Here is a 21,978-nt window from a genome sequence, read left to right as displayed (position 1 = left end):
CTACAGTCATCGTGCTCCTATAGCAGTGTAGCATCCCTGAGAGAGCACACTGGCCATCTGGCAACCCTAAAATCCACTCCTCCACTCCCCAGCAGTGTGGAAGAAGCAATATGCCCCCTCCAGAAGAGGACCACTACAGTCCTCAGCACACACCTGGCCTCCAACAAAACCCTCTAAGCTCTGGGCTTGGAGATGCTGGCAGCTGGCTGCAATTTTGACATATTCTCCACAATGTTGCAGAGCCTTGGGGTCAAGAGTCAGGCTTTGGAGCCAGACTGCCTGAATTGGAACCTAAGCATACCCTAGCTAATACGTGCCCAAGGTCACGTGTTCACCTACTCTGGGCCTGTCTTCTCACCTATCGGCCTCTTGTGGTTTCTAGAAGACTGAACGAGTGCGCCCATGGAAAGCACTGGGCCTGACAGAGCCCTCTTTCTTAGAAGGAACCCTCCACCCACTTTTACGGCCCTCATGCCGGGCCTAGGAAGCCCCTTCAATCAGCCCCTCAGGAGCCAATGAAGGTAACTGCTTGAAGTGACAACACGGCAGCCCATCCCTGGCCCTCTAAGAGCCCCTGACATCATTCTGATGCCTGATCTAAAGCCCAGATCTCTGTTTCCAGTGGATGGGGATGCCCTTCCTCTGAGGGCCGGTCAGCGAAGCCTGAGGGGTGTCATGGGAGGCCAGAAGCCACATCCTCGGTGGGTATCCTGCTCACTGGGTGGCAGCCTGACCTCAAGCCCTGGGTCCCCACCACAGGACTCACTTGTGCTGGTCCTGCCAAGCGAAGCTCCGCTCCGGCTGGTCCCATTCCTGGGCCAGGACGAAGCGCAGCTCCTGGTCAGTGGAGAAGGTGGCAAGGGAACCATTCACACGCTGGCAGGTCTGTGCGGCATCCCAGTAGTTCTCTCCACTCAGGTAGACCCGGTAGCAGCTGGCTGTGCCTTCATAGTGGTGCCATCCTGTTGGGCACTTCCCTAGGAAACATGAAGGGCGGGAGGGGAGTTGTCCCCTAAATTAGGATCCTCACTCCAAAATATGATTAGACATGCTGCACCTGAGGCCAGAAATAGCCCCAGAAAAATGGGGAAACTGAGGCTCAGGAGGCAAGCTCTGCCTATAAGACCACACATGCTGTGAAATACAAGATTCTCTAAGACACAGATGTAGCCCAAGGCACGGGCACATTCAGGGACTCATATCATTTCTGTAAGGCCTTTGATTTACTTGGCACACTAAAGACTGGCTGCAGAATGTATTTCGTGAAGTGGACTTCATTCTCAGATGAAGTCTGGTTGACAAGACAGCAGAACTCCCCATGCCAGGAACGAGCAGAAAGACTCCCTGCCCACACTGCCCCCAAATCTGGCTCTCTGGCCACTCCACCAGCAAGCCCTCCTGAGCCCACTCCTTGGCCCTCCTTTTCCCTTCAAATGGGCACTGGCCAGTATTCCCCTAAAAGAGAAATTCAGAGGATCAGAGCCAGAAGTGCCTCTGGGATAAAAAGGCCAGCCCCTGCCTCCCAAGACGAGAAGGCGAGGCCCAGGTGGTTCTACAGCAGGCAACAGCAGAGTAGCCAGTCGGAGCCTGCATCTCCCTGAGGCAGGCCAACCCAGATGTCTCCTCACCAGGTGGACCCACTCCTGGGGCCAGACGGCCTCCTGCTGTTCTGTACGGCTGGCCTTAGGTAAGATCTAGGGCCTGTTCCACTGGATCTATTAACTTTCAAATGCTGGCCACCCACCTCCTAAGCACATGCTGAAGAATAATAATTTTTAACAAAGGCAGTCATTACCAAAATGCAACTTTTTAATGCATCTACGTCCTATGGAATTAGTAAAACTTCTGAAAGATAGATGTTCATGTTTTTATTAGAGACTGTGTGTGTAACTGATTAACAAAGGCACAGAGATTACAAGAAGGAAATGGCAGCTCTGGCCCGGAGCCCAGGAGGCATGCCACAGCAGCACTGCAGTGAGGACAGGGCTGTCTCCTGCCACCTGCCCACGGGGGACAACCCACTCACAGACTGAGCAGCACAGCACGCAGGAAGGCTCTTCACTGTCGACCAGGAGCAAGCACTGTGATTACCCCTGCTTGGAAGATACACGGGGCACACAGCACATGCCTGCTGAGGCTGTGGCATGAGCTTGAAGGGCAGGGGATCACCAGGGGAGCCCTTACTACGGCTCCTAAACCCCCACGCACAATGTGTTCCACTCACCCACCCCCTCCAGGTGGGTCCTGCCTTGTTTCCAGGCTACAGGTGGAGACACGGAGACATGCAGAGGCCAAGCACCTCAGCTGGCAAGCAATAGGGCAGGCTCCCACCCAGGGCTCCTCACCCACCACCTTGGGATGGGTCCAGAGGAAACCCCTCTGGGGATGGCAGCTGGTGGGGGGGGGGGGCAATGGAAGGAGGGAACATTACTTTTTATTGGCTCATCTTTTTTTAATCATATGAAATTTGTGGAGTTACTACCTTGGCAGAAGTATGAACTATTCAAAAAAAAAAATAGGTAAGCAATGAAAAGGGTGAGTGTGAGTGTGAGTCGGGGCTCCATGGGGCTGAGTCCTGGCGGCGCCCCATAGGCTGCATGACCTTGGATGTGCTGACCTCTCAGAGCCTTGGTTTCTTCAGTTGCTAAGCTTGCCCAGTATCCCTTCAGCCACAAGAATCCTTGCATTTCACAGCTTTTATGGATCAAGGGCTAGCACAGCACCAGGGCACAGCTCCCCAGCTCGTTTAGTCCCTGTCAGGCAACCAAGCTGCCACACAGGGTCTGAGCTCTGAGGTGTTCCCCAGTGCTGAGTGTCTGGGGAGGGGCAAGTACTGACATAGCCAACCGGCTCCTTGGCCCCACAGCTGACACATCACCTATCAGTTCCTCCTGTCCCGGCGTGTTGTACCCATGTCTGTCATTATCCCTGTCTGTTTTTGGGGCGGGGGTTGGTGTGGCTTTTCTTTCAACCTTCTTTAATCTTGTAATGCTCCTTTAAAAATCTTAATGTCATAGGGAGTTTATTCAAGAACTAGTCTCTTCAAAAACAGTTTAATGACAGGGGCAGAGCCTTCCCTCCCATCAGCTGGACCTAATCCCTTGGAGCCTATTTCTCCATCAAAAAGCAGCTGATTGTGGCAGCGAGCAGCCTGGTTCCAGAGCCTGGGTTCACATCATGGCTTCACCACTCGGCCCTGGGGTGACCCTGGAAGGGTCGCCTTTCAACCTCAGTCATCAAAAGAGGTCAGTGGCCCCTGACAGCCCAGAAGGGCCATTTTAGGAGGCACACTCCTCATCCAGCTGAGTGGCCCTGGGATAGCCAGGGGCTACATGGGGCCACACAGGGCCACAAGGTTTAGGTCCCAGACAGAGCAGGTCTGCAACTTACTGCTAAAGCGCACGGGCTGCGCCACATTCACTGCATGGAAGTGCTTGGGGTCGCTGCCTCGGGCCCGACCCGGCCGCGGATCCACAGCCTCCTTCCCATGGTAAGGACGCGATTCCCCAGTCACTTCTGAAAGCAAGAAGAGAAACAGGCTGTCAGCACCGCGCACGCAGCGGCAAGGCATCACGCCACCAGGGGCTCTCTGTGGCCAGTGCCAAATTAAAGCCCAGCAGAGTCAGCCTACTCAGGGCTAGGAAAACCAGGTCGAGGGGAAGGCAGCACATTTTCCAGTTATTCAAGAATTCTTTAAAGCCTAGGACACCTTGCTGCTCAAGACCAATGAATGACATGTGCTTCTTACTGAAATTATTCTTCATTTTGTTATTATTATTACAAAATGAGGTCTCTCCATTGTATTTTCTAAAAGGCTGCTAGAACAGCACAGAGCTAGTCATTCCTGCCGGAAATCCCTCAGGAGCCCTGGTTTCATGGTGGGGACGCTGGGAGGAGGTGTCTCTCCAGAGGCCAGGCCGCCCCTTCCACCCCAACTGCTAGGGAGCCTCCCGTGGGCGTGAAGGGGGACCGACTGTGGAATACCCTCCTTTGTGCTACTTGCACTGGGCCTGAGTTGCTATCTGTGTGCCTGCCTGTGGGTTCTTCTCACTGCCTCAAGGCCAGGGCCTTCTGACATGCCTGCCTGGCTCCCCGGCGCCTGGCACAGGCCCTGGTGTGCAGCCAGCCTCAAAGGCAGTTGGAAGCATGAACAGGAAGCTGAAAATGAGGAAGACTTCTAGTTTTACGGATCACAATCCAAAAGCGATTCATAGACTGGTGCTTCCACAGTCTCTCTGTGGAGTTCTCCAACCCTGAGAGCACCACTCTCCTCCCTCTTGAAGGTGAGGAGTGATGCAGAGACGTGAGGTAAGGTATTCAAGTCAGAATGGGAGACAGCCAGAGGCAATGTCCCACCAGAACCACCTTCCTTCCTACTCGGCCTGCATGGAAGCATCTTGGTGCTCAGAGAGGACACCTGACTCAAGGTCAGGACAGACAGTGGCAAACTTGGTCTGCACGGCTGCATGCAGAACGAGGTCTCCTCTGGTTCCAGATGGCCACCTCTGGCAGGCCTGAGGCAAAGGACATGGGGCACATGGGCGTGCCATGTGGCCTCCCACAGACCCATCTTCTCTGACTCCATGGTGCTCCACTTGACTGAAGCTTCGCCAACTATCTGATCCTGCTCACGCTGCAGACTCTGACACTGTTTTTATTTCATAAATAATCTGTATTTCTCCTCATTGTAAAATAACAAATCATCCATGTGAAATAACTGAGAAACACAAAAATCTGAAATGCCAAAACATAAACCTTTACTCTGCTAGGGTCTGCCACCCTTCCTGTCTTTTTTTTCTATACATATCCCTAAAAATACTGGGATCACATCACTCTATTTTATGTTTTGCTTTGTAAGCTTGACTATAAACAGCTTTCCATATTCTTTTTTTTTCTTTTATTTATTATTTATGATAGTCACAGAGAGAGAGAGGCAGAGACATAGGCAGAGGGAGAAGCAGGCTCCAAGCACCGGGAGCCCGATGTGGGATTCGATCCCGGGTCTCCAGGATCGCGCCCCGGGCCAAAGGCAGGCACCAAACCGCTGCGCCACCCAGGGATCCCAGTTTTCCATATTCTTACATGCTCTTAAGAACATCATTTTTAATGGCTGCACAGAATTCTGTGAATGTATTTAATTATCATAATCCCCTATGGATTGAAGTTTAGGTCGTCTGCATTTTGTCATTACCCTCCAAGGACTGCACAGAGCAACTTGTACAAAAATCTGTGTGCTCCTCCTCATTTCCTTCCAAGATCCTGGGCAAGTCACAAGCCCTAGTAGCTCTGGGTCCTTCCCCAATACATATAGCATTTCCATTGCCCCTCCATAGACATGTGATGGGGCTCAGAGGCCATCAGATTACAAACTACTCTAAGATATAAACTGTGCTCCCAGTGCCTGAGAGAAGCTCAACTCAAGGCAAGACCTTAAAGGAGAAGCACATTCAAGGCCTTTGGTGCAACCTTACTACCAACACAACCACCTCACTGCTGCCACCTGTGTGCTACAGCCACTCTCCTCAGGGGCGACATCAGTTCTCCAGGACTGGGTGTCCCATCCACATATCCTGAGCACTGTCACTCCCACCCCACTCCCTGGGAGGCAGGCAGAGGGGTGAGGAGACCCATACTGGGCTTAAGGATGGCAGACTAGAAATAAGGACAGGGGATTCCCAGCAGAGGGCACGGCTTGGGCAAAGGCCAAAGGCGGACACGTCTGAGACAAGCTTGAGGACAAGTTTGGGTGTGGTGAGCACATGTTTCCCTACACCTGAATTTCATGTCTCCCTCTGTCTGCTCTGACAAGCAAGACCTGTGATTCCACTTTGTGTCTTGGCCTCTGCCCCAGAGCTAAGCACAGCAGCACCTGGTACAGAACAGGCCAAACTGTTCAGAGAAAGCTAAATCTGGGGCACAGGGCGGGAGAGAAAGAAAAGGTAACAGAGTGTGCTGCTGGGGCCTGGATGCTGGCTGACTACGGAGGAGGTATGGGGCAACAGGCCAAACAGTTCAGGGAAGTCACCAGAATGGTGATGGGGAAGCCACTTAGCGCTGTGCAGGCTTCTCTGGTGGCTCAGATGGCAATTCTGAACCTTTCCCTTTTCCATTATTTCTCTTCACAGCCAAACGCCCACACTCATGTCCTCATCACTCATTTGTTCAGTGCCACCATGGGAACTCACTGGCACAGACCAAGGACTTCCAAGTGTCCTGGGGGCCAGGAGAAGCAGGAAATGGGTACAAATGAAGAAGAGACGGAGCTCATTGGAGCAGTACCCCTACAGACCCCTTAGGAGCACCTCTGACAAAACAGAATTTCCTTCTGCAACCCACAGACAGTACTTCCCCTTAGGGCCAGGTGGCAGATCTGAGCTGATAAATGTGCAGCCAGCCCCAAGAACCAGTTTCAGGATGTAGACAGCCCAAAGCAACTTTCCCTCTCCATCCCTCTCCCCTTCAATCTCAGTGTGCCAGACACTCTTGTAGGTACGGGGAATACAGCAGTGAGCCAAACAGCAGATGAACTTGTCCTCCTTTAGTGAGAGGTCATGCCCTCAGCCTGCCTTCTCTTCCATCTAGCAACTGGAGATGGGCACACTTACATCCTGTGATTGGGAATGGAAAAGTCTGAGTCTGGGACACCTAGGTGGCTCAGTGGTTGAGCATCTGCCTTGGCTCAGGGCATGATCCTGAAGTTCCGGGATCAAGTCCCGCATGGGGCTCCCTGTGGGAAGCCTGCTTCTCCTTCTGCTTATGTCTGTGTCTCTCATGAATAAATAAACAAAATCTTGAAGAGAAAAAAAAGGAAAAGTCTAAGTGTGCATCCCAGCCCCCAGCCCATCCTGCAGTCTTGGAAAGGGTGCTGTCTGCACCACAGGCTGCTGTCTGAGCTCTGCTCTCTTCAGGTGTCCTCACCAAGACTTCAGAACAGCTCTGGCCGCCAAAGACAGGGAGTGCATGGAAGGAGACATGAAGCAAGGAGGAGTCAACATGGTTGACTTGGTACTAAAAAAACTGACGTAAAGGAAAATGTCTTACGGATGGGAAGGCAGGCTCAAAAGTATCATGACACTTGCTTTACAGCAGAAGTAGAAAATAGGAGATGTGAGCCCTCCAGGTCCACTGAAACTGAGCCTCCTCACCATACAGCACGGCCAACAGAAGCCTCTCCTTGGCCATCTTCCCAAGCTGGGAATCCTTGTGCGCTGGGGGTGGTGGTGGTGGTAAGTGGTGGTGGTGGTCGGGGGGAAGGGTGTGTACTGCTTAGGGTAGCTGCCTCTTGCTCCACCAGGGACACCCAGCATGCCAGGTTTTCTGCTTTCCCAGCACAAGCCTCACAGGGAGAGCTTGGTGGGGTGGGAGTGGAGGGCATAGGACAGCCTTGAGTCCAACAGGGAAATTGAGTCAGGTCAGGCAGGGGCATGCTTGCTTCCCAACATTTGTTATTTGCAAATAAAGGACAAAATGTGAGTGATTCTAATTTGTGTTCCTAGGATTGTATAACTTGTCCAAATACAGCATTAGGGTTCAGATGAGCTTATAACCTCTCCAAATAAAGGGCAAGACAGACTAGAGCTTCTTTAGCGCTCCAAGTGGTCTGAATGCATATCACTTTCCTTCTTTACATCAAAACAGGTTTAGAATCACGGTCAAGGGACACCTGGATGACTCAGTGGTTAACGGTCTGCCTTTGGCACAGGGCATGATTCCGGGTTCCTGGGATCGAGTCCCACATTAGGCTTCCTGCCTATGTCTCTGCCTCTCTCTGTGAGTCTCTCATGAATAAATAAAATCTTAAAAAAAAAAAAAAAAAGAATAGTGGTAAAAAATCAGGGGTAGGTAAGTCCAGTAACATTTGCTTACCAGAAGAGGATTTCTAACATTAGACAGCCTGAAAATATAAAATTTTGAATGGTATTTCCATTATGTTGTACATTCTTTACATTGATTTTTTTTTTCCCTCCCAGCTAGAGCCAGGGTCATGGAGCTTATTAAGAAACTTACCGAGGCTAAAGATTTACTAGTTTAGGCAAGCCCCAGGACTGCCATCTTTGTCTCCATTCTATCAAGGTTTTGAGACCTACGCTTCTGAAATACCAAATGAACACTTCTGCTTTTCTACTATATACCCATGTGGACAACATATAACTCAACACAGAGAGTAACTGCAAAAATACAGCCCTGTCAGTTCCAAGTTCAAACCTGCTTCCCTCCTGTTGCCAGGGTTCAAATATCTCAGGCACAAGTTCACGGAGGAAATGACTTACCTTCCACTAAGGCCGGTGACAGAAGTTAAAGCCATCAGATAGTCCTATGACACACTCAAGATATGGCCTTGGGTCTCAACTGCCAGCAGAAATATGCCAAAAGCAGCATAACCTGGTAAGAATCCTCACCCAAGGTCTTAATTCTTCTGTATGTACATCATAAGATGAAATAGAAACAGATGAAACAGAAACCTGTCTCCCCTCCTCCCAGACCCCTGTTAAATTAAAAAAGAGAAAAACAAGGTCGCCTCAGTGGCTTAGTTTAATTAAGAGTCCGAAAAAAAGAAAAAAAATCAAGAGTCCAACTCTTGATTTCAGTTCAGGTCATGAGCTCAGGATTGTGATGAGCCCCAAAGGAGGGTCCTGTGCTGGGCATCGAGTCTGCTTACGATTTTCTCTTTCTCTCCCTCTGCCCTTTCCCAACTCTGCAAAAATGAATGAATGAATGAATGAATAATCAAAGCATTGACAGTATACACAGTAAGATACTTTTTCATGTAAGAAAGAGGTCAAAAGGGATCCCTGGGTGGCGCAGCAGTTTAGCGCTTGCCTTTGGCCCAGGCGCGATCCTGGAGACCCGGGATCAAATCCCACGTCGGGCTCCAGGTGCATGGAGCCTGCTTCTCCCTCTGCCTCTCTCTCTCTCTCTGTGTGACTATCATAAATAAATAAAAATTAAAAAAAAAAAAAAAAAGAGGTCAAAAAAAAAAAAAAAAAAAAAGAGGAGGGCAGTCCAGGTGGCTCAGCGGTTTAGCACCGCCTTCAGCCCAGGGTCTGATCTCGGAGTCCTGGGATCGAGTCCCACGTCGGGCTCCCTGCATGGAGTCTGCTTCTCCCTCTGCCTGTGTCTCTGCCTCTATCTCTCTCTGTGTCTCTCATGAATAAATAAATAAATAATATATTAAAAAAAAAGAGGAAATAAACTATATGAATATTTGATTATTTTTGTAAAACAAAATGAGAACTCAAGAAAGATAAGCCAGAAACTAATTGAATTACTTACCTACAGAATGTGAATGGGAACCAGGCAAAAGAGGGGAAAGGAAAGGAAAAGGAAAAGGAAAAGTTAAAAGGAAAAGGAAATGGAAACTTTTTTTAGCAGCCTCTATGCCCAACGTAGGACTTGAACTCATGACCCCAAGATAAGAGTCAGCCAGGCACCCCTGTTAAGAACTTTAGATATGTTTTTATACATTATGACTTCTGAATCCTGTTTACATTTTACATATCTTAAAAATAAGTCAGAGAACCTTTTGAATATACTAAAACTGTGAAACTGTACTTTAAAGGGGTGAATTTTATGGCATGTGAATTATATCTCAATACAAAAACATTAAAATAAATCAAGATGAGGAGGCAAAGTCCTAAAACTGAATATAAACAGGGTGAAATGTTAACATAATCACCTTAAAGAAAAAAGGAATGAATGCTAGTCACTTCTGACTTGAGAACTGACTATACCCCATCAGTGGGAAACAGCCTAATACCATAAAGAACTACAAAAAAATCCTAGCATTTACATAATAGCTGTGTTTTTGTTTTTGTTTTTAAAGATTTTATTTACTAATGAGAGATACAGAGAGAGAGAGACACACACACACACACACAGGCAGAGAGAGAAGGTGATCCCGGACCCAGGATCACACCTTGAGCCAAAGGCAGACACTCAACCGCTAAGCCGCCCAGGTGTCCCAATAGTTGTGTTCTTGATAGTGGTAGAGGAGTAGTAATTCCAAAACTACTAGTATTTTAGGACTGGCCAAATGGATGCATATATACAGGGTATTGGGAACCAGGGGAAAAAAAAAAAAAAAAACATGAGATGGGAGGAAGAGAGGAAAAACTTTAAGTTAGAATCAGAGGTACCAATAAATATGAGGTTATTATTTTTAAAAAGGATTCCTATTTCCATCCACTGAAAGAAGTGCCTAGAAGATGTGATGCCCAAATAACTATGAGCACAGCTAACACTTAGAACTTGGCTTCTAGGGATCCCTGGGTGGCGCAGCGGTTTGGCGCCTGCCTTTGGCCCAGGGCGCGATCCTGGAGACCCGGGATCGAATCCCACGTCGGGCTCCCGGTGCATGGAGCCTGCTTCTCCCTCTGCCTGTGTCTCTGCCTCTCTCTCTCTCTGTGACTATCATAAATAAATAAAAATTTAAAAAAAAATTAAAAAAAAAAAAAAAAAAAGAACTTGGCTTCTAGGGGATCCCTGGGTGGCTCAGCAGTTTGATGCCTGCCTTTGGCCTAGGGCGTGATCCTGGAGACCCAGGATCGAGTCCCACATCAGGCTCTCTGCATGGGGCCTGCTTCTCCTTCTGCCTGTGTGTCTGCCTCTCTCTCTCTCTGTTTCTCATGAATAAATAAATAAAATCTTAAATAAATAAATAAATAAATAAATAAATAAATAAATAAATAAATAAATAAATAAAAACTTGGCTTCTAAATACCATTTCTCACTGAAAGTAACGGGGCTCTTTAGAGAAATGGTTAATTCCAGGTCCGGGGCAGGAAAACTATGATATGAACCTGGAACATTTTACAGTGCCACAAAATAGGAAAGATCTTTATAAAATAATTTATTAAGTGCGGTGCATATGGTAGAATTACAAAATCAGCATTTTTAAACCACCACTATTATAACCGATTCAGACAAGAACCATCAATATAAAATAACTGGGTATAAGGTTGCTGGAAAATACCTAGACCACCACTCCACAGATTACTCATTACTTATTCACAGATTAGTTTTGTTAAGGATAGGGGAGACATTTACTGTACTGAAATCTGGCAGACATTTCCTTGACCAAGTGATCAAACTTAACATCACCAATAATGGGACAAACTGACCTCATGCCTCTCCAATGGGACACTTTATGATCCGCTTAGATTCACCTGAATCTAATCATGAGCAAACAGACAAGTCCATATTGAAGGACATTCTACAAAACAATTGGCTTGGATACTTTAAATAGGTCAATGCCATGTAAGATCAGTAATAATATATTTTTTAAAAAGCTGGGGACACTTCTAGATTACAGAATAAAGCAAGATGGTAAGAAAATACAGTATATAATCTTTGAGTAAATCCTAAATTTAAAGACAAAAAAAACCTGTAAAAGATATTTTTGGGGGCAATGGAAAAACTTCAAAATAAACTGTAAGATAACAGGACTGTAGTTAAGTTTCTTACACATGAAAAGTGTACTGTAGTTATGGGATTGTTCTTAGAAGACAGATGAAGTATTCAGGAGTAAAATGTCATGATATTACACTCTCAAAAGGTTCAGGAAAAAAAAAAGGTTCAGGAAAAAAAAAAACATGAAGAGAAAGCAATGGTTAAGGGTTTGTGAATGCAGATAAAGGCAGTATGAGCACTCACTGTACTACTCATGCACCTTTCCTACAGATTTGAAATTTCTCATATTAAAAGGAGGAGAAGGCAGCTGACACACCCATATCTCATCCCTGTATTTGGTGTGCTCAGGCAACCCTGTCCCATCTCACCCCAGCAGAAGACGGGTGACTTATTGATGAGAAGGTCAAACAGGTGGTCTCTTAGTTGGGAGCACCAGTTCAACTGAGAGTCAACTTTGTTGGAGGAGGGCAAAATCCCAGCCCCTTTTCCCCCACTGGGATCCCAGAACCTCAGCCTCTGGGCAGAATGGAACATTCCTCCATGGAAAAATCTGGCCAGCCCAAGAAAAAAGTCCCAAAGGAGAGGAGACTCCAAGAAACAGTCCAGCTGGTTCACTGTCTAGGGAGGCCCACAAGCACAGAGCTTCCAGTCCCTCTGCTACACAGAGAAGGCAGGCAAGGCCAACTTCCCTCCAAGGAGACCCTGCAAACGAAAGACACCAACCTACAAGAGGAAACAATACAAAAAGAATGTATACAGAACAGTTCAACAAAAACGTGCCATTAACATACTCAAAGTGACAGACAATATTGTATCCATAAAACAAGAATGGGATACTATTAAAAAGGAACATAGAGACACCATTAGCCCTCCACCCAAAGAAAAAGCTCTACTAGAAATGTAACATGATGGCAAACATGATAACCTGTTAAAAGATGTGGTGCAAGTAGAGACCTCTTTAAAGTAAAATAAAAAGACAAAGAGATGGAAAACTGGTGACTGAAAAAATTGAAGATCAGTCTAAGAGCTCCAGTTTCTACTAACAGTTCTAGAAAGAGACAAGATAAATGGAAGAGAAGAAAAAAAAAATCTAGTGTTTTCTTTCCCTAAACCAAGAGGCAGAAGTTCCTAAAATGAAAAGATCTGCTGAGTGGCCAGTACAACATATCAAAAGACACTTAAAATTTCTAGAAGAACAAAAACAGGTTTCGTTTAAAGAATCAGATTTATGGCATCAGCAATATTGAGAGTTAATAAAAATGGAGTAAGATCTTCAAAATTATAAGGGAAACTTATTTTTACCTAGTAATTCTAAATCCAGCTAAATCTAGCATGTGTGAGGTCAAATAAAGGCATTTTCAAACATGCAAGCAAGGAATCAAAAACTTTTGTCTTCCGTGTTCCTTTTCTGCAGAAGTTAATAAAGAAAGCAGTGTTTTACTTAAATGAGGGAATAAACCAAATCAGGAAACCAAAAAACAGAGGATCTAACATGGCGCGTGGGGGGGGGGGGAGGGGGACACAAGCAGACAGACATGAGGGAAAAATCTGATTCTCCCATGCTGATGGGGACAGGAGAACTCAAGAGGGCAGCTGAGAAGGTGGGCAGCAGGCCCTGCCAGCAACTCAGCCAGACAGATGAAGTCAGGGGGCTCCAGGAAAGGAGATTCCAAAATCAATCTCTGTCAGAATAACATGATAGATCTACAACTGAGGGGAAATCAGGAAAGAGATCCATCCTGCTAAGGATATTTTTTTTTAAATGTAAATATATAGCCACTTTGGGAAACAATTTGGGAATTTCTTAAAAAGTGAAACATACGGGACACCTGGGTGGCTCAGCGGTTGAGCGCCTGGCTTCAGCCCAGGGCATGATCCTGAAGTCCCGGGACGGAGTCCCACATTGGGCTCTCGGCATGGAGCTTGCTTCTCCCTCTGCCTGTGTCTCTGCCTCTCTCTGTGTGTGTCTCTCATGAATAAATACAAATCTTTAAAAAAAAAAAAAAGTGAAACATAAATTTATAACAGATCCAGAAATCCCATCCGTTTTTGTCCAAGAGCAATGAAAGCATATTGTCCCCTGAAAATTCATACACTAATGTTCATAGCGGCTTTACTCTCAAAGTGGAAGCAACTCAAATGCTCATCAAAGTGAAAGTATAAACAAAGCATGGCATTATCCATAGAATGGAAAATTTGGTGTGGAAAGGAACTACTGTCACAGGCAGCAAACAGATGAACCTCAAAAACAGGATGCCAAGCAGAAGAAGTCAGACACAAAAGAAGGTAAACAGTAGGATTCACTTTATAGGAAATGTCCAGACATATTCTGGGTCTAAAAGACACAGAAAATAGATTAGTGGTTGCTTGGTACTGGGGGAGGAAACAAGGAATAACCACAAATGGACTTGGGGATCTTTGGGGGCAGTGGAAATGATCTTAAAGTTCACTGTGATGATAGATGCACAACTCTAAGAATTTCACAAAAATCACAGACTTGTATGCTTTCGAAAGTGATGAATTTTATGGTACATAAATTATATCTCACTCAAAGTGTTAAACCGGAAGTCTAACAGAAGACAAATAAAATTATTCTTTCTTTTTTAAAAAAATATTTTACTTATTTATTCATGAGAGACACAGAGAGAGAGAGAGAGAGAGAGAGACAGAGGCAGAGGGAGAAGCAGGCTCCCCACAAGGGAGTCCGATGTAGGACTCAATCCCAGGACCCCGGGATCACACCCTGAGCCACCCAGGCATCCCTAAAACATTTTCTTTAAAGTACATGCACAAGTTTTTATTTTATTTTATTTTATTTTATTTTATTTTATTTTATTTTTTAATTTATTTATTTATGAGAGAGAGAGAGAGAGAGAGAGACAGGCAGAGACACAGGAGGAGGGAGAAGCAGGCTCCATGCAGGGAGTCTGATGTGGGACTCAATCCCGAGACTCCAGGATCGCGCCCCGGCCAAAGGCTGGCGCTAAACCGCTGAGCCACCCAGGGATCCCCAAGTTTTTTTTTTTAAGGTAAACAAAAAGAAAACTACATGGATGGACCTTGAAAATATGCTAATTAAAAGCCAGACACAAAATACCACACATTATATGACTCCATTTCTATGAAATGTGCAGAAGAGTCCAATCCATAGAGACACAAGTAGGTTAAGTGGTTGCCAAGGGCTAAGGCTTGAGAGAAAGTGGGAGAGTGCCTGCTGATGGGTACGGGGTTTTATTCTGGGGTGATAAAAATGTTCTATAGTAGAGGTGATAGTTCTGAAAATATTCTAAAAGCCACCAAAAAACATATTTAATGAGCAAATTCTATGGTATGTGAATTATATTTCAATAAAGTCATCAAACAGATGATGGTGACAATGTTCAACTCTGAGGTAAAAACAAAATGTTTCACCAGCAAAAAGGAAATGGAATCATCCTCCATGCCCAGCCAAGAGCAGCACTGACAGGGAGTAAGAACTCTGGGAATGAGGAGATGAAGGGGGATGTATCAGCCACCTTGTTCAAAGAAAATCAATAAAGCATGCCCAAAACCATGGAATTTTGAGACCCACTAATAAAAACTAAGTAAAATCAATAGCTAAAGTAATCTCAAGTATTTGCTTCTGAGAAGTGGGAATGGGAAGGGGCACAGGGTTGCTATTTTTTAAATAAAAAGTCTTATAGAACTATTTGAATATTCAGATGGTGTGTACAAGTAACTTGAATAAACCTCCAACTAAAATTTTGATTTAGATGATTAAAATCAGCTCCTCTTCAGATCCATATGGCCTTGCCCCACTGTTTCACTATGGTGTGCTGCTGCTGAGCATCTCATGTTATTCTGATTCTTGATCTTTTCACCAGGACCTGTGCTCTCCCTCTTTGGATATGTGGTGTTCACTGTATTCCTGACATGCTGTAAGTACACAAGGTAGATCTTGTCTAAGTCTTTTTTTTTTTTTTAAAGACTTTATTTATTTATTCATGAGAGATAGAGAGAGAGAGGCAGAGACAGACAGAGGGAGAGGCAGCCTCCCTGTGGGGAACCCGATGTGAGACTCGATCCCTGGACCCCAGGGATCATGCCCTGAGCCGAAGGAAGACGTGAGTCATCCAGGCATGCCCTTGTCTAAGCCTTTTAAAAATTATTGTGCCCTCCTCACCTCAAAGCTATATGACTAATTCCCTCTACTCCTGTATTTTATTTTCTTTAAAAGAACTCTTATGGGAAGCAGAGGGGTGAGGCGCTGGGCAGCTCAGTTGGTTAACCATCCAAATCTTGGTTTTAGCTCAGGATATAATCTCAGGGCTTTGAGATTGAGCCCGGTGTCTGGTTCCCTGCTCAGCATGGAGTCTGCTTGTTCCTCTCCCTCTACTCCTCCCCATGCTTGTGTGCATGCATGCTCTCTCTCTCCCCCCAATAAATAAAAAATAAAAAAACAAAAACAAAAACAACCTGGGGCTGCCCAGGTGGCTCAGCGCTTTAGCGCTGCCTTCAGCCCAGGGCGTGATGCTGGAGACCCGGGATCGAGTCCCACGTCAGGCTCCCTGCTTGGAGCCTGCTTCTCCCTCTGCCTGTGTCTCTGCCTCTCTCTTTCTCTCTCTGTGTCTCTCATGAATAAATAAATAAAATCTTAAAAATCTCGGCCACCTGGGTGGTTCAGTTGGTAGAGCATGCAACTTTTCTTTTTCTAGAAAGAGAACACGTGCACACAAGCAGGGATGGGGAGAGGCAGAGGGAGAGAATCTTAAACAGGCTCCACACCCAGGATGGAGGTCAACTCGGGGCTCAATTTCACAACCCCCCAGATCATGATCTGAGCCAAAATCAAGAGTTGACGCTTAACTGAGCCATGCAAGTGCCCCAAGCATGCGACTCTTGATCTCGGGGTTGTGAATTTGAGCCCCACATTAGGTACAGAAATTACTTAAAAATAAAATCATGGGGCACCTGGGTGGCTCAGCTGGTTAAATATCTGCTTTTGGCTCAGGTCACGATCCAGGATCCTAGGATTGAGCCCTACATTGGGCTCCCTGTCAGTGGGAGTCTGCTTCTCTCTCTCCCTCTGCCCCCTCACCCCCTACTTGTGTTCTCTCTCTCAAATAAATAAACAGAATCTTTGATAAATTAACTATTTTTAAAAATTAGAGGGGGCTGGTGGCTCAGTCAGTTAGCCATGAGTCTTGATTTCTGCTGGGGTGGTGATCTCAAGGTCATGAGATCAAGCCCGCCTTACGCTCTACACTCAGCAGGGAGTCTGCTTGGGATTCTTTCTCCCTCTGCCCCTCCTCCTGCTCTCTCTCTCTCAAATAAATCTAAAAAAATAAAAATAAAAAAATAATCAGATATTGGATTTTCTGGACTTTTTTTTTAATGGATAAGAGCTCCTTCTTGCTCAATTATTCCTTTTCACAGCGTTCTGTTCATGTTCAGAAAATAGATCATCTGTATATGTATATATTTTTCATTGCAACAAAACACATAAAACTTTAACCATTTTTAATTAAGGACTTGGGTCAAAGACCCTTCTTTCAATTCTTTGAGTATATATGCAGAAGTGGAATTACTGGATCCTATGGTAGTTCTATTTTTAATTTTCTGAGGAACCACAATATTGTTTTTCACAGTGACTGCACTATTTCACATTCTCACCAATTGTGCAAAAGCAATCCAATGTCTCCATGTCCCCACCATCATCTCCACATCCCCACTGCATCCACACTAGCACTTGTTTTGATAGCAGCCATCCTAATTGGTGTTAAGGTAGTGTCTTGTGGTGGTTTTGATTTGCACTTTCCTAATGATTAGTGATGTTGAGTACATTTTCACGTACTTGGCCATTTGTATGTCTTCTCTGGAGAAATGCCAAGTCCTATGCCAATTTTTTAATTAGATGTTTTGTTGTTGTTGAGTTGTAGTTGATACATATATATATTCATTCTGAATATTAGTCCTTCATCAGATATATGATTTGCAAATATTTTCTCCCAATCCTTAGGCTGCCTTTTTATCTGTTGAATGTCTTCCTTTAATGCAGTTTTAAATTTTGATGTAGCTCAATTTATATTTTTTCTTTGTTGTTTGTTATGGGTGCCACGTGTAAGAGATCTTTGCCAGCCCAATGTCATAAAACTTTTCTCCTGAGTTTTACAGTTTTAGCTCTTTAGCTCTTCAGTCTTTTGAACCAAATCGAATTAATTTTTGCACACTAAGTGAAGTAATTAATTTTTGCATGTGGCTGACCAGTTTTCCCAGCACCAATTTTTGAGAATACTGCTCTTCCGTCACCCATTGAACAATAATACCCCTGTGGAAAATTGATCATAAATATGAAGGTTTATTTCTGGGTTCTCTATTCTATTCCATTGGCTTATGTATCTTTCTTTACACCAGATCCACACTGTCTTGATTATTGTAGCTTTGTAGCAAGTTTTAAAATCAGAGTATGATGGGACGCCTTGGTGGCTCAGTGGCTGACCATATGCCTTTGGCTCAGGGCGTGATCCCAGGATCCAGGATCTAGTCCCACACTGGGCTCCTTGCAGGGAATCTGCTTCTCCCTCTGCTTGTGTCTCTGCCTCTCTCTGTGTGTCTCTCATGAATAAATGGGTAGAGTCTTTAAATATATGTATATAATATAATCAGAGTATGAGATTTCCAACTTTGTTCTTTTCCAAGAATGTTTTGGCCAAATGAATTTTAGAATGGAGTTTCCTATTTTGGCAAAAATGGTTTCTGGCATTTTGATAGGGATTGTATTATATCTGTAGATTGCTTGGGTAGTACTGATGGCTTTCTAAATCTTCCAGTCTGCAAACATAGGAGGTCTTTCCATTTACCTGTATCTTTAAATCCTTTCAGCAGTGTTTTATAGTTTTCAGTATACTAGAGTCTTTCACTTCCTTAAATTTATTCCTAAGTGTTTTATACTTTTTGATGCTATTGTAAACCTTCATTTCCTTCTTGGTTTGTTCACTGTTAGTGTACAGAAACATAAATGATTTTTGTGTGTTGATTTTGTGTCCTTAAACTTTGCTGAATTTTTTTTAGTTCCAATAGTGTAATCTTTAGGATTTTCTACATATATCATACTACCTGTGAACAGAGGTAATTTTACTTCTTCCTTCCCAATTCCGATGCCTTTATTTTCTTGTCTAATTGCTTTGGCTAGAACTAATTTCCAATACCATGTTGAACAGAAGTGGAATCCTTGTCCTGTTCTTGATCTTAGAGGAAAAGCTTTCAGTCTTAACTACTGAGTAGGATGTCAGCTGTAGGTATGTCATATATAGTCTTTATTATTTCCAGGTAGTTCCCTTCTATTCCTAGCTTGTTGAGTATTTGTATCATGAAAGAGTGGTTAATTTTGCCAAATACTTTTTCTGTATTGAAATGAACATGTGGTTTCCTCCCCTACATTCTGTTACTGTGGTTGGTGTATTACATTGAGTTAGTTTGTTGAACCATCCTTGCATTCCAAGAGTAAATCCATTTGGTTATAGTATATAATCATCTTAATGTGCTGTTAGATTTTGTTTGCTTGTACTTTGCTAAGAATTTTTGCATCAAAGTTCATGGGATATTGATCTGTAATTTTCTTCTGGAAGCTTGTTGCTGGGAATTTTCTATTTCATCTAGGTCATCCAATTTGTTGGCATACAATTCTTCAGAGTACTCTCATAATCCTTTTTATTTCTGTAAAATTGGTAATAATGTCCTAACTTCCATTTCTTCTTTCAGTTATTTGGGTGTTCTCTCTTTAGTCATTCTAGCTAAAGGTTTGTCAATTTTGTCTATCCACAGATTTTCCTTCGTTGTTTTTCTATAATTTATCTCTGTTCTAACCTTTATTTTCTTGCTTCTGCTAGGTTTGGGTTTAGTTCATTCTTCTTTGCCTAGTTCCTTAATGTTTAAAGTCAAGTTGACGATTTGGGATCTTTTTTTTTTTTTTTTTTAAGATTTTATCTATTTATTCATGAGAGAGAGAGAGGAAGAGACACAGGCAGAGAGAGAAGCAGGCTCTATGCAGGGAGCCCAATGTGGAACTTGATGCCGGGACCCCAGGATCATGCCCTGGGCCTAGGGCAGGCACTCAACCACTGAGCCACCCACACATCCCTCTTTTTTTTAACATAACATTTACAGCTATACATTTCCCTAGCACTGTTTTCATTGCATCCCATTAGTTCTGCTATGTTGTGTTTCCATTTTCATTGGTCTTGATATTTTCTAGTTTCTTTGTGACTTCTTCTTGACATTGACTATTTAAGAGTATGTTATTGAATTTCCATGTATTTTTGAATTTTCCCATTTTCCTTCTAACTGTTGATTTCTAGTTTTATTCCATTGTAATTGGAAAACATACTTTGTATAATTTCAATCTTCTAAATTTAATGACTTCTTTTATGGCCTAACACACAGTCTTTCCTGGAGAACATCATTATGTGCACTGGAGGAAAAAAAATGTATTCTGCTATTGTTGATAGCTATTGTGATCCTCTAAGTCCCCAAGGCTCTATTGACTTTTCTTTGTTCATCTGTTCCAAAGACTCAATAACTTCAAATGTTCTCTAAGTTCACTTAGTCTTTCTCCTGACCAGTGGAGGCTACTATCCAAACACTTCTGATTGATTTTTCAATTCAATTACAGTATTTGTTTTTCTTTATAATTTGTTTCTCTTTGTTGGTGTTCTCATTTTGTTCATATACTGTTACTCTGATTTCCTTTAGTTGTCTCTGTTTTCCTTTAGCTCTCTGAGCACATTTAAGACAGTTTTAAAACATCTGTCTAATACGTTCAATGTCTGCTTCCTCAAAGATAGTTTCTGCCACTTTATCTTATTCCTTTAAATGGGCCATGTTTTCCTGTTCCTTTGTATGCCTTGTGATTTTGTTGTTGACCATTAGTCATCTGAATAAACAGCCATCTTCCCCCATCTTTGTGGACTGGTTCTGTGTTGAAGAGCTTCACTAGTTAGCAGAGTTTGTTCTGAGCCTTGGGACCACTGTGGGGCAAAGGCTTAAGGTCTTCTCAAGTCTTTTTTTGTACTAAGTCTGATATTTGGCCTGTACTTTACACTTGTAGTCCATCCTTGTTCAAAATGGCCACATTTCAAGTGCTCAATAGCCACATGTGACTCATGGCTACTATACAGGGCAGTGTTGTCTACAAAATAAAGTTCATGCCTGCTGCTGGGAGAAAGACTCATTTAGCCCATGCAGTGAGGAAGGCAGACAGGTGGTGAACGAGAATCCCACCAACCCACAATCCATTCCCATGCAACATGCCCACCAGCCTTAGTATTTAGAGCACCAAGCCTTTCAGTGGCACTGCTTGTCAAACCAGCTCATTTCCTAACCATCTCTCTCTAAAGCAGGTTCACACTTACAGTTTCTCTGGTATGCTAAGTTTACTCTCCTCCCACTGGCTTTTCTTGAAGGAAAACAAAAAGCCTACATAATATCTGACATATTTGAAAGAACATATGTAAGAAATAAAGCCTAATAATAAAATATAGTTGTGAGTCCTCCACCCCAACCCCTACCCTACTTCAGAACCCAAACATCAGCTGTAGGGTTGTTTCTCCTGGTCTTATTCCTCTGTATCCCCACCAGGGAGGAACTAGGAGACCAAATTTTGGGTATCATCATTTTGTCTTTTTTTAGTTTAACACACATGTATGTACCTACACGTAAAACAAGGGTCACTTTTGCTTGTCTTTATTGTGCTGTATATACTTTTTGGCTATTTGCCTTTGTCACCTACATGCTGCCTTTAAGATCCACTGATGTTTTGCAAGAACCTACTATTCACTCACTGTTGTCGATCCATAATATGCCATCATGTGAACATAAACATCTGGGTTGTTTCCAAGATGTTTATTAGCATGATGAGTGCTGCAAGAATTTCTCTAGGATTCCCCCAAACACAAATCTTGGATCACAGAATATGAGAATGAGAATGTTCAACTTTACAAGTTAATGCCAGTTTTCCAAAGCAGGTGCACCAATTATCCTCCTCACCAGCAGCAGATAAGATTTCCAAGTCACTCACATCCTCTTCAACACTTGGTTTTATCAGATATCTTAATTTTTGCCAATCTAAACAACTGTAAAGTGGAATCTCACCATTGCCTTGGAATACTAATGAGGTTGAGAATCTTTTTATATATTTAACCACTGTTCTTATTAATTTTTTTGTGACATGCCTTGTTTCTTTTGTTCATGTGTAGGAGTTCTTCATATATGCTGAACTATAACCCTTTACAGGCTATACGTGTTGTAAAGATATTTCCACTCTGTGGCTTGGCTGTTCACATTCTTTATAAGTACCTTTTGATAAAGGGAAGATCTTAATTTTAATCTAGTAAACTAGTTATTTTTATTTTAGAGTGATTTTTTTGGTGACTTGAAAAAAAAAAATAAACACTTTCCTACCAAGGTCATAAAGGTATTCTCCTGGATTGTGTTCTACAAGTTTTTCTGCAATTAACCTGAAGCTGAGTGTTCTGTGTATCACTCCTTCCCAACTGTCACAGCACTATGACTGAAGAACCTATCTTCTGCCTA

At 43.8% G+C, this 21,978-nt stretch overlaps 1 protein-coding gene across 15 annotated transcripts in view; it reads right to left on the bottom strand.

The window, feature by feature from the left end:
* DGCR2 (DiGeorge syndrome critical region gene 2) overlaps positions 1-21,978 on the bottom strand; it is a 98,408-nt gene that overhangs the window by 32,767 nt on the left and 43,663 nt on the right. For 12 of the 15 annotated variants that reach the window (XM_038575919.1, XM_038575916.1, XM_038575923.1 and 9 more), the window contains 2 exons: positions 3,391-3,516; positions 767-986 (listed from right to left, as the gene is read on the bottom strand). In XM_038575919.1, the coding sequence (XP_038431847.1) occupies positions 767-986; positions 3,391-3,516 (346 nt within the window). The remainder of the gene's footprint in view (positions 1-766; positions 987-3,390; positions 3,517-21,978) is intronic. The other 3 variants (XM_038575912.1, XM_038575914.1, XM_038575925.1) reach the window with 1 other exon arrangement.

This window comes from Canis lupus, chromosome 26 (assembly GCF_011100685.1).
Source record: "Canis lupus familiaris isolate Mischka breed German Shepherd chromosome 26, alternate assembly UU_Cfam_GSD_1.0, whole genome shotgun sequence".
NCBI lineage: Eukaryota > Metazoa > Chordata > Mammalia > Carnivora > Canidae > Canis > Canis lupus.
This window is presented reverse-complemented; position numbering and strand designations above follow the sequence as displayed.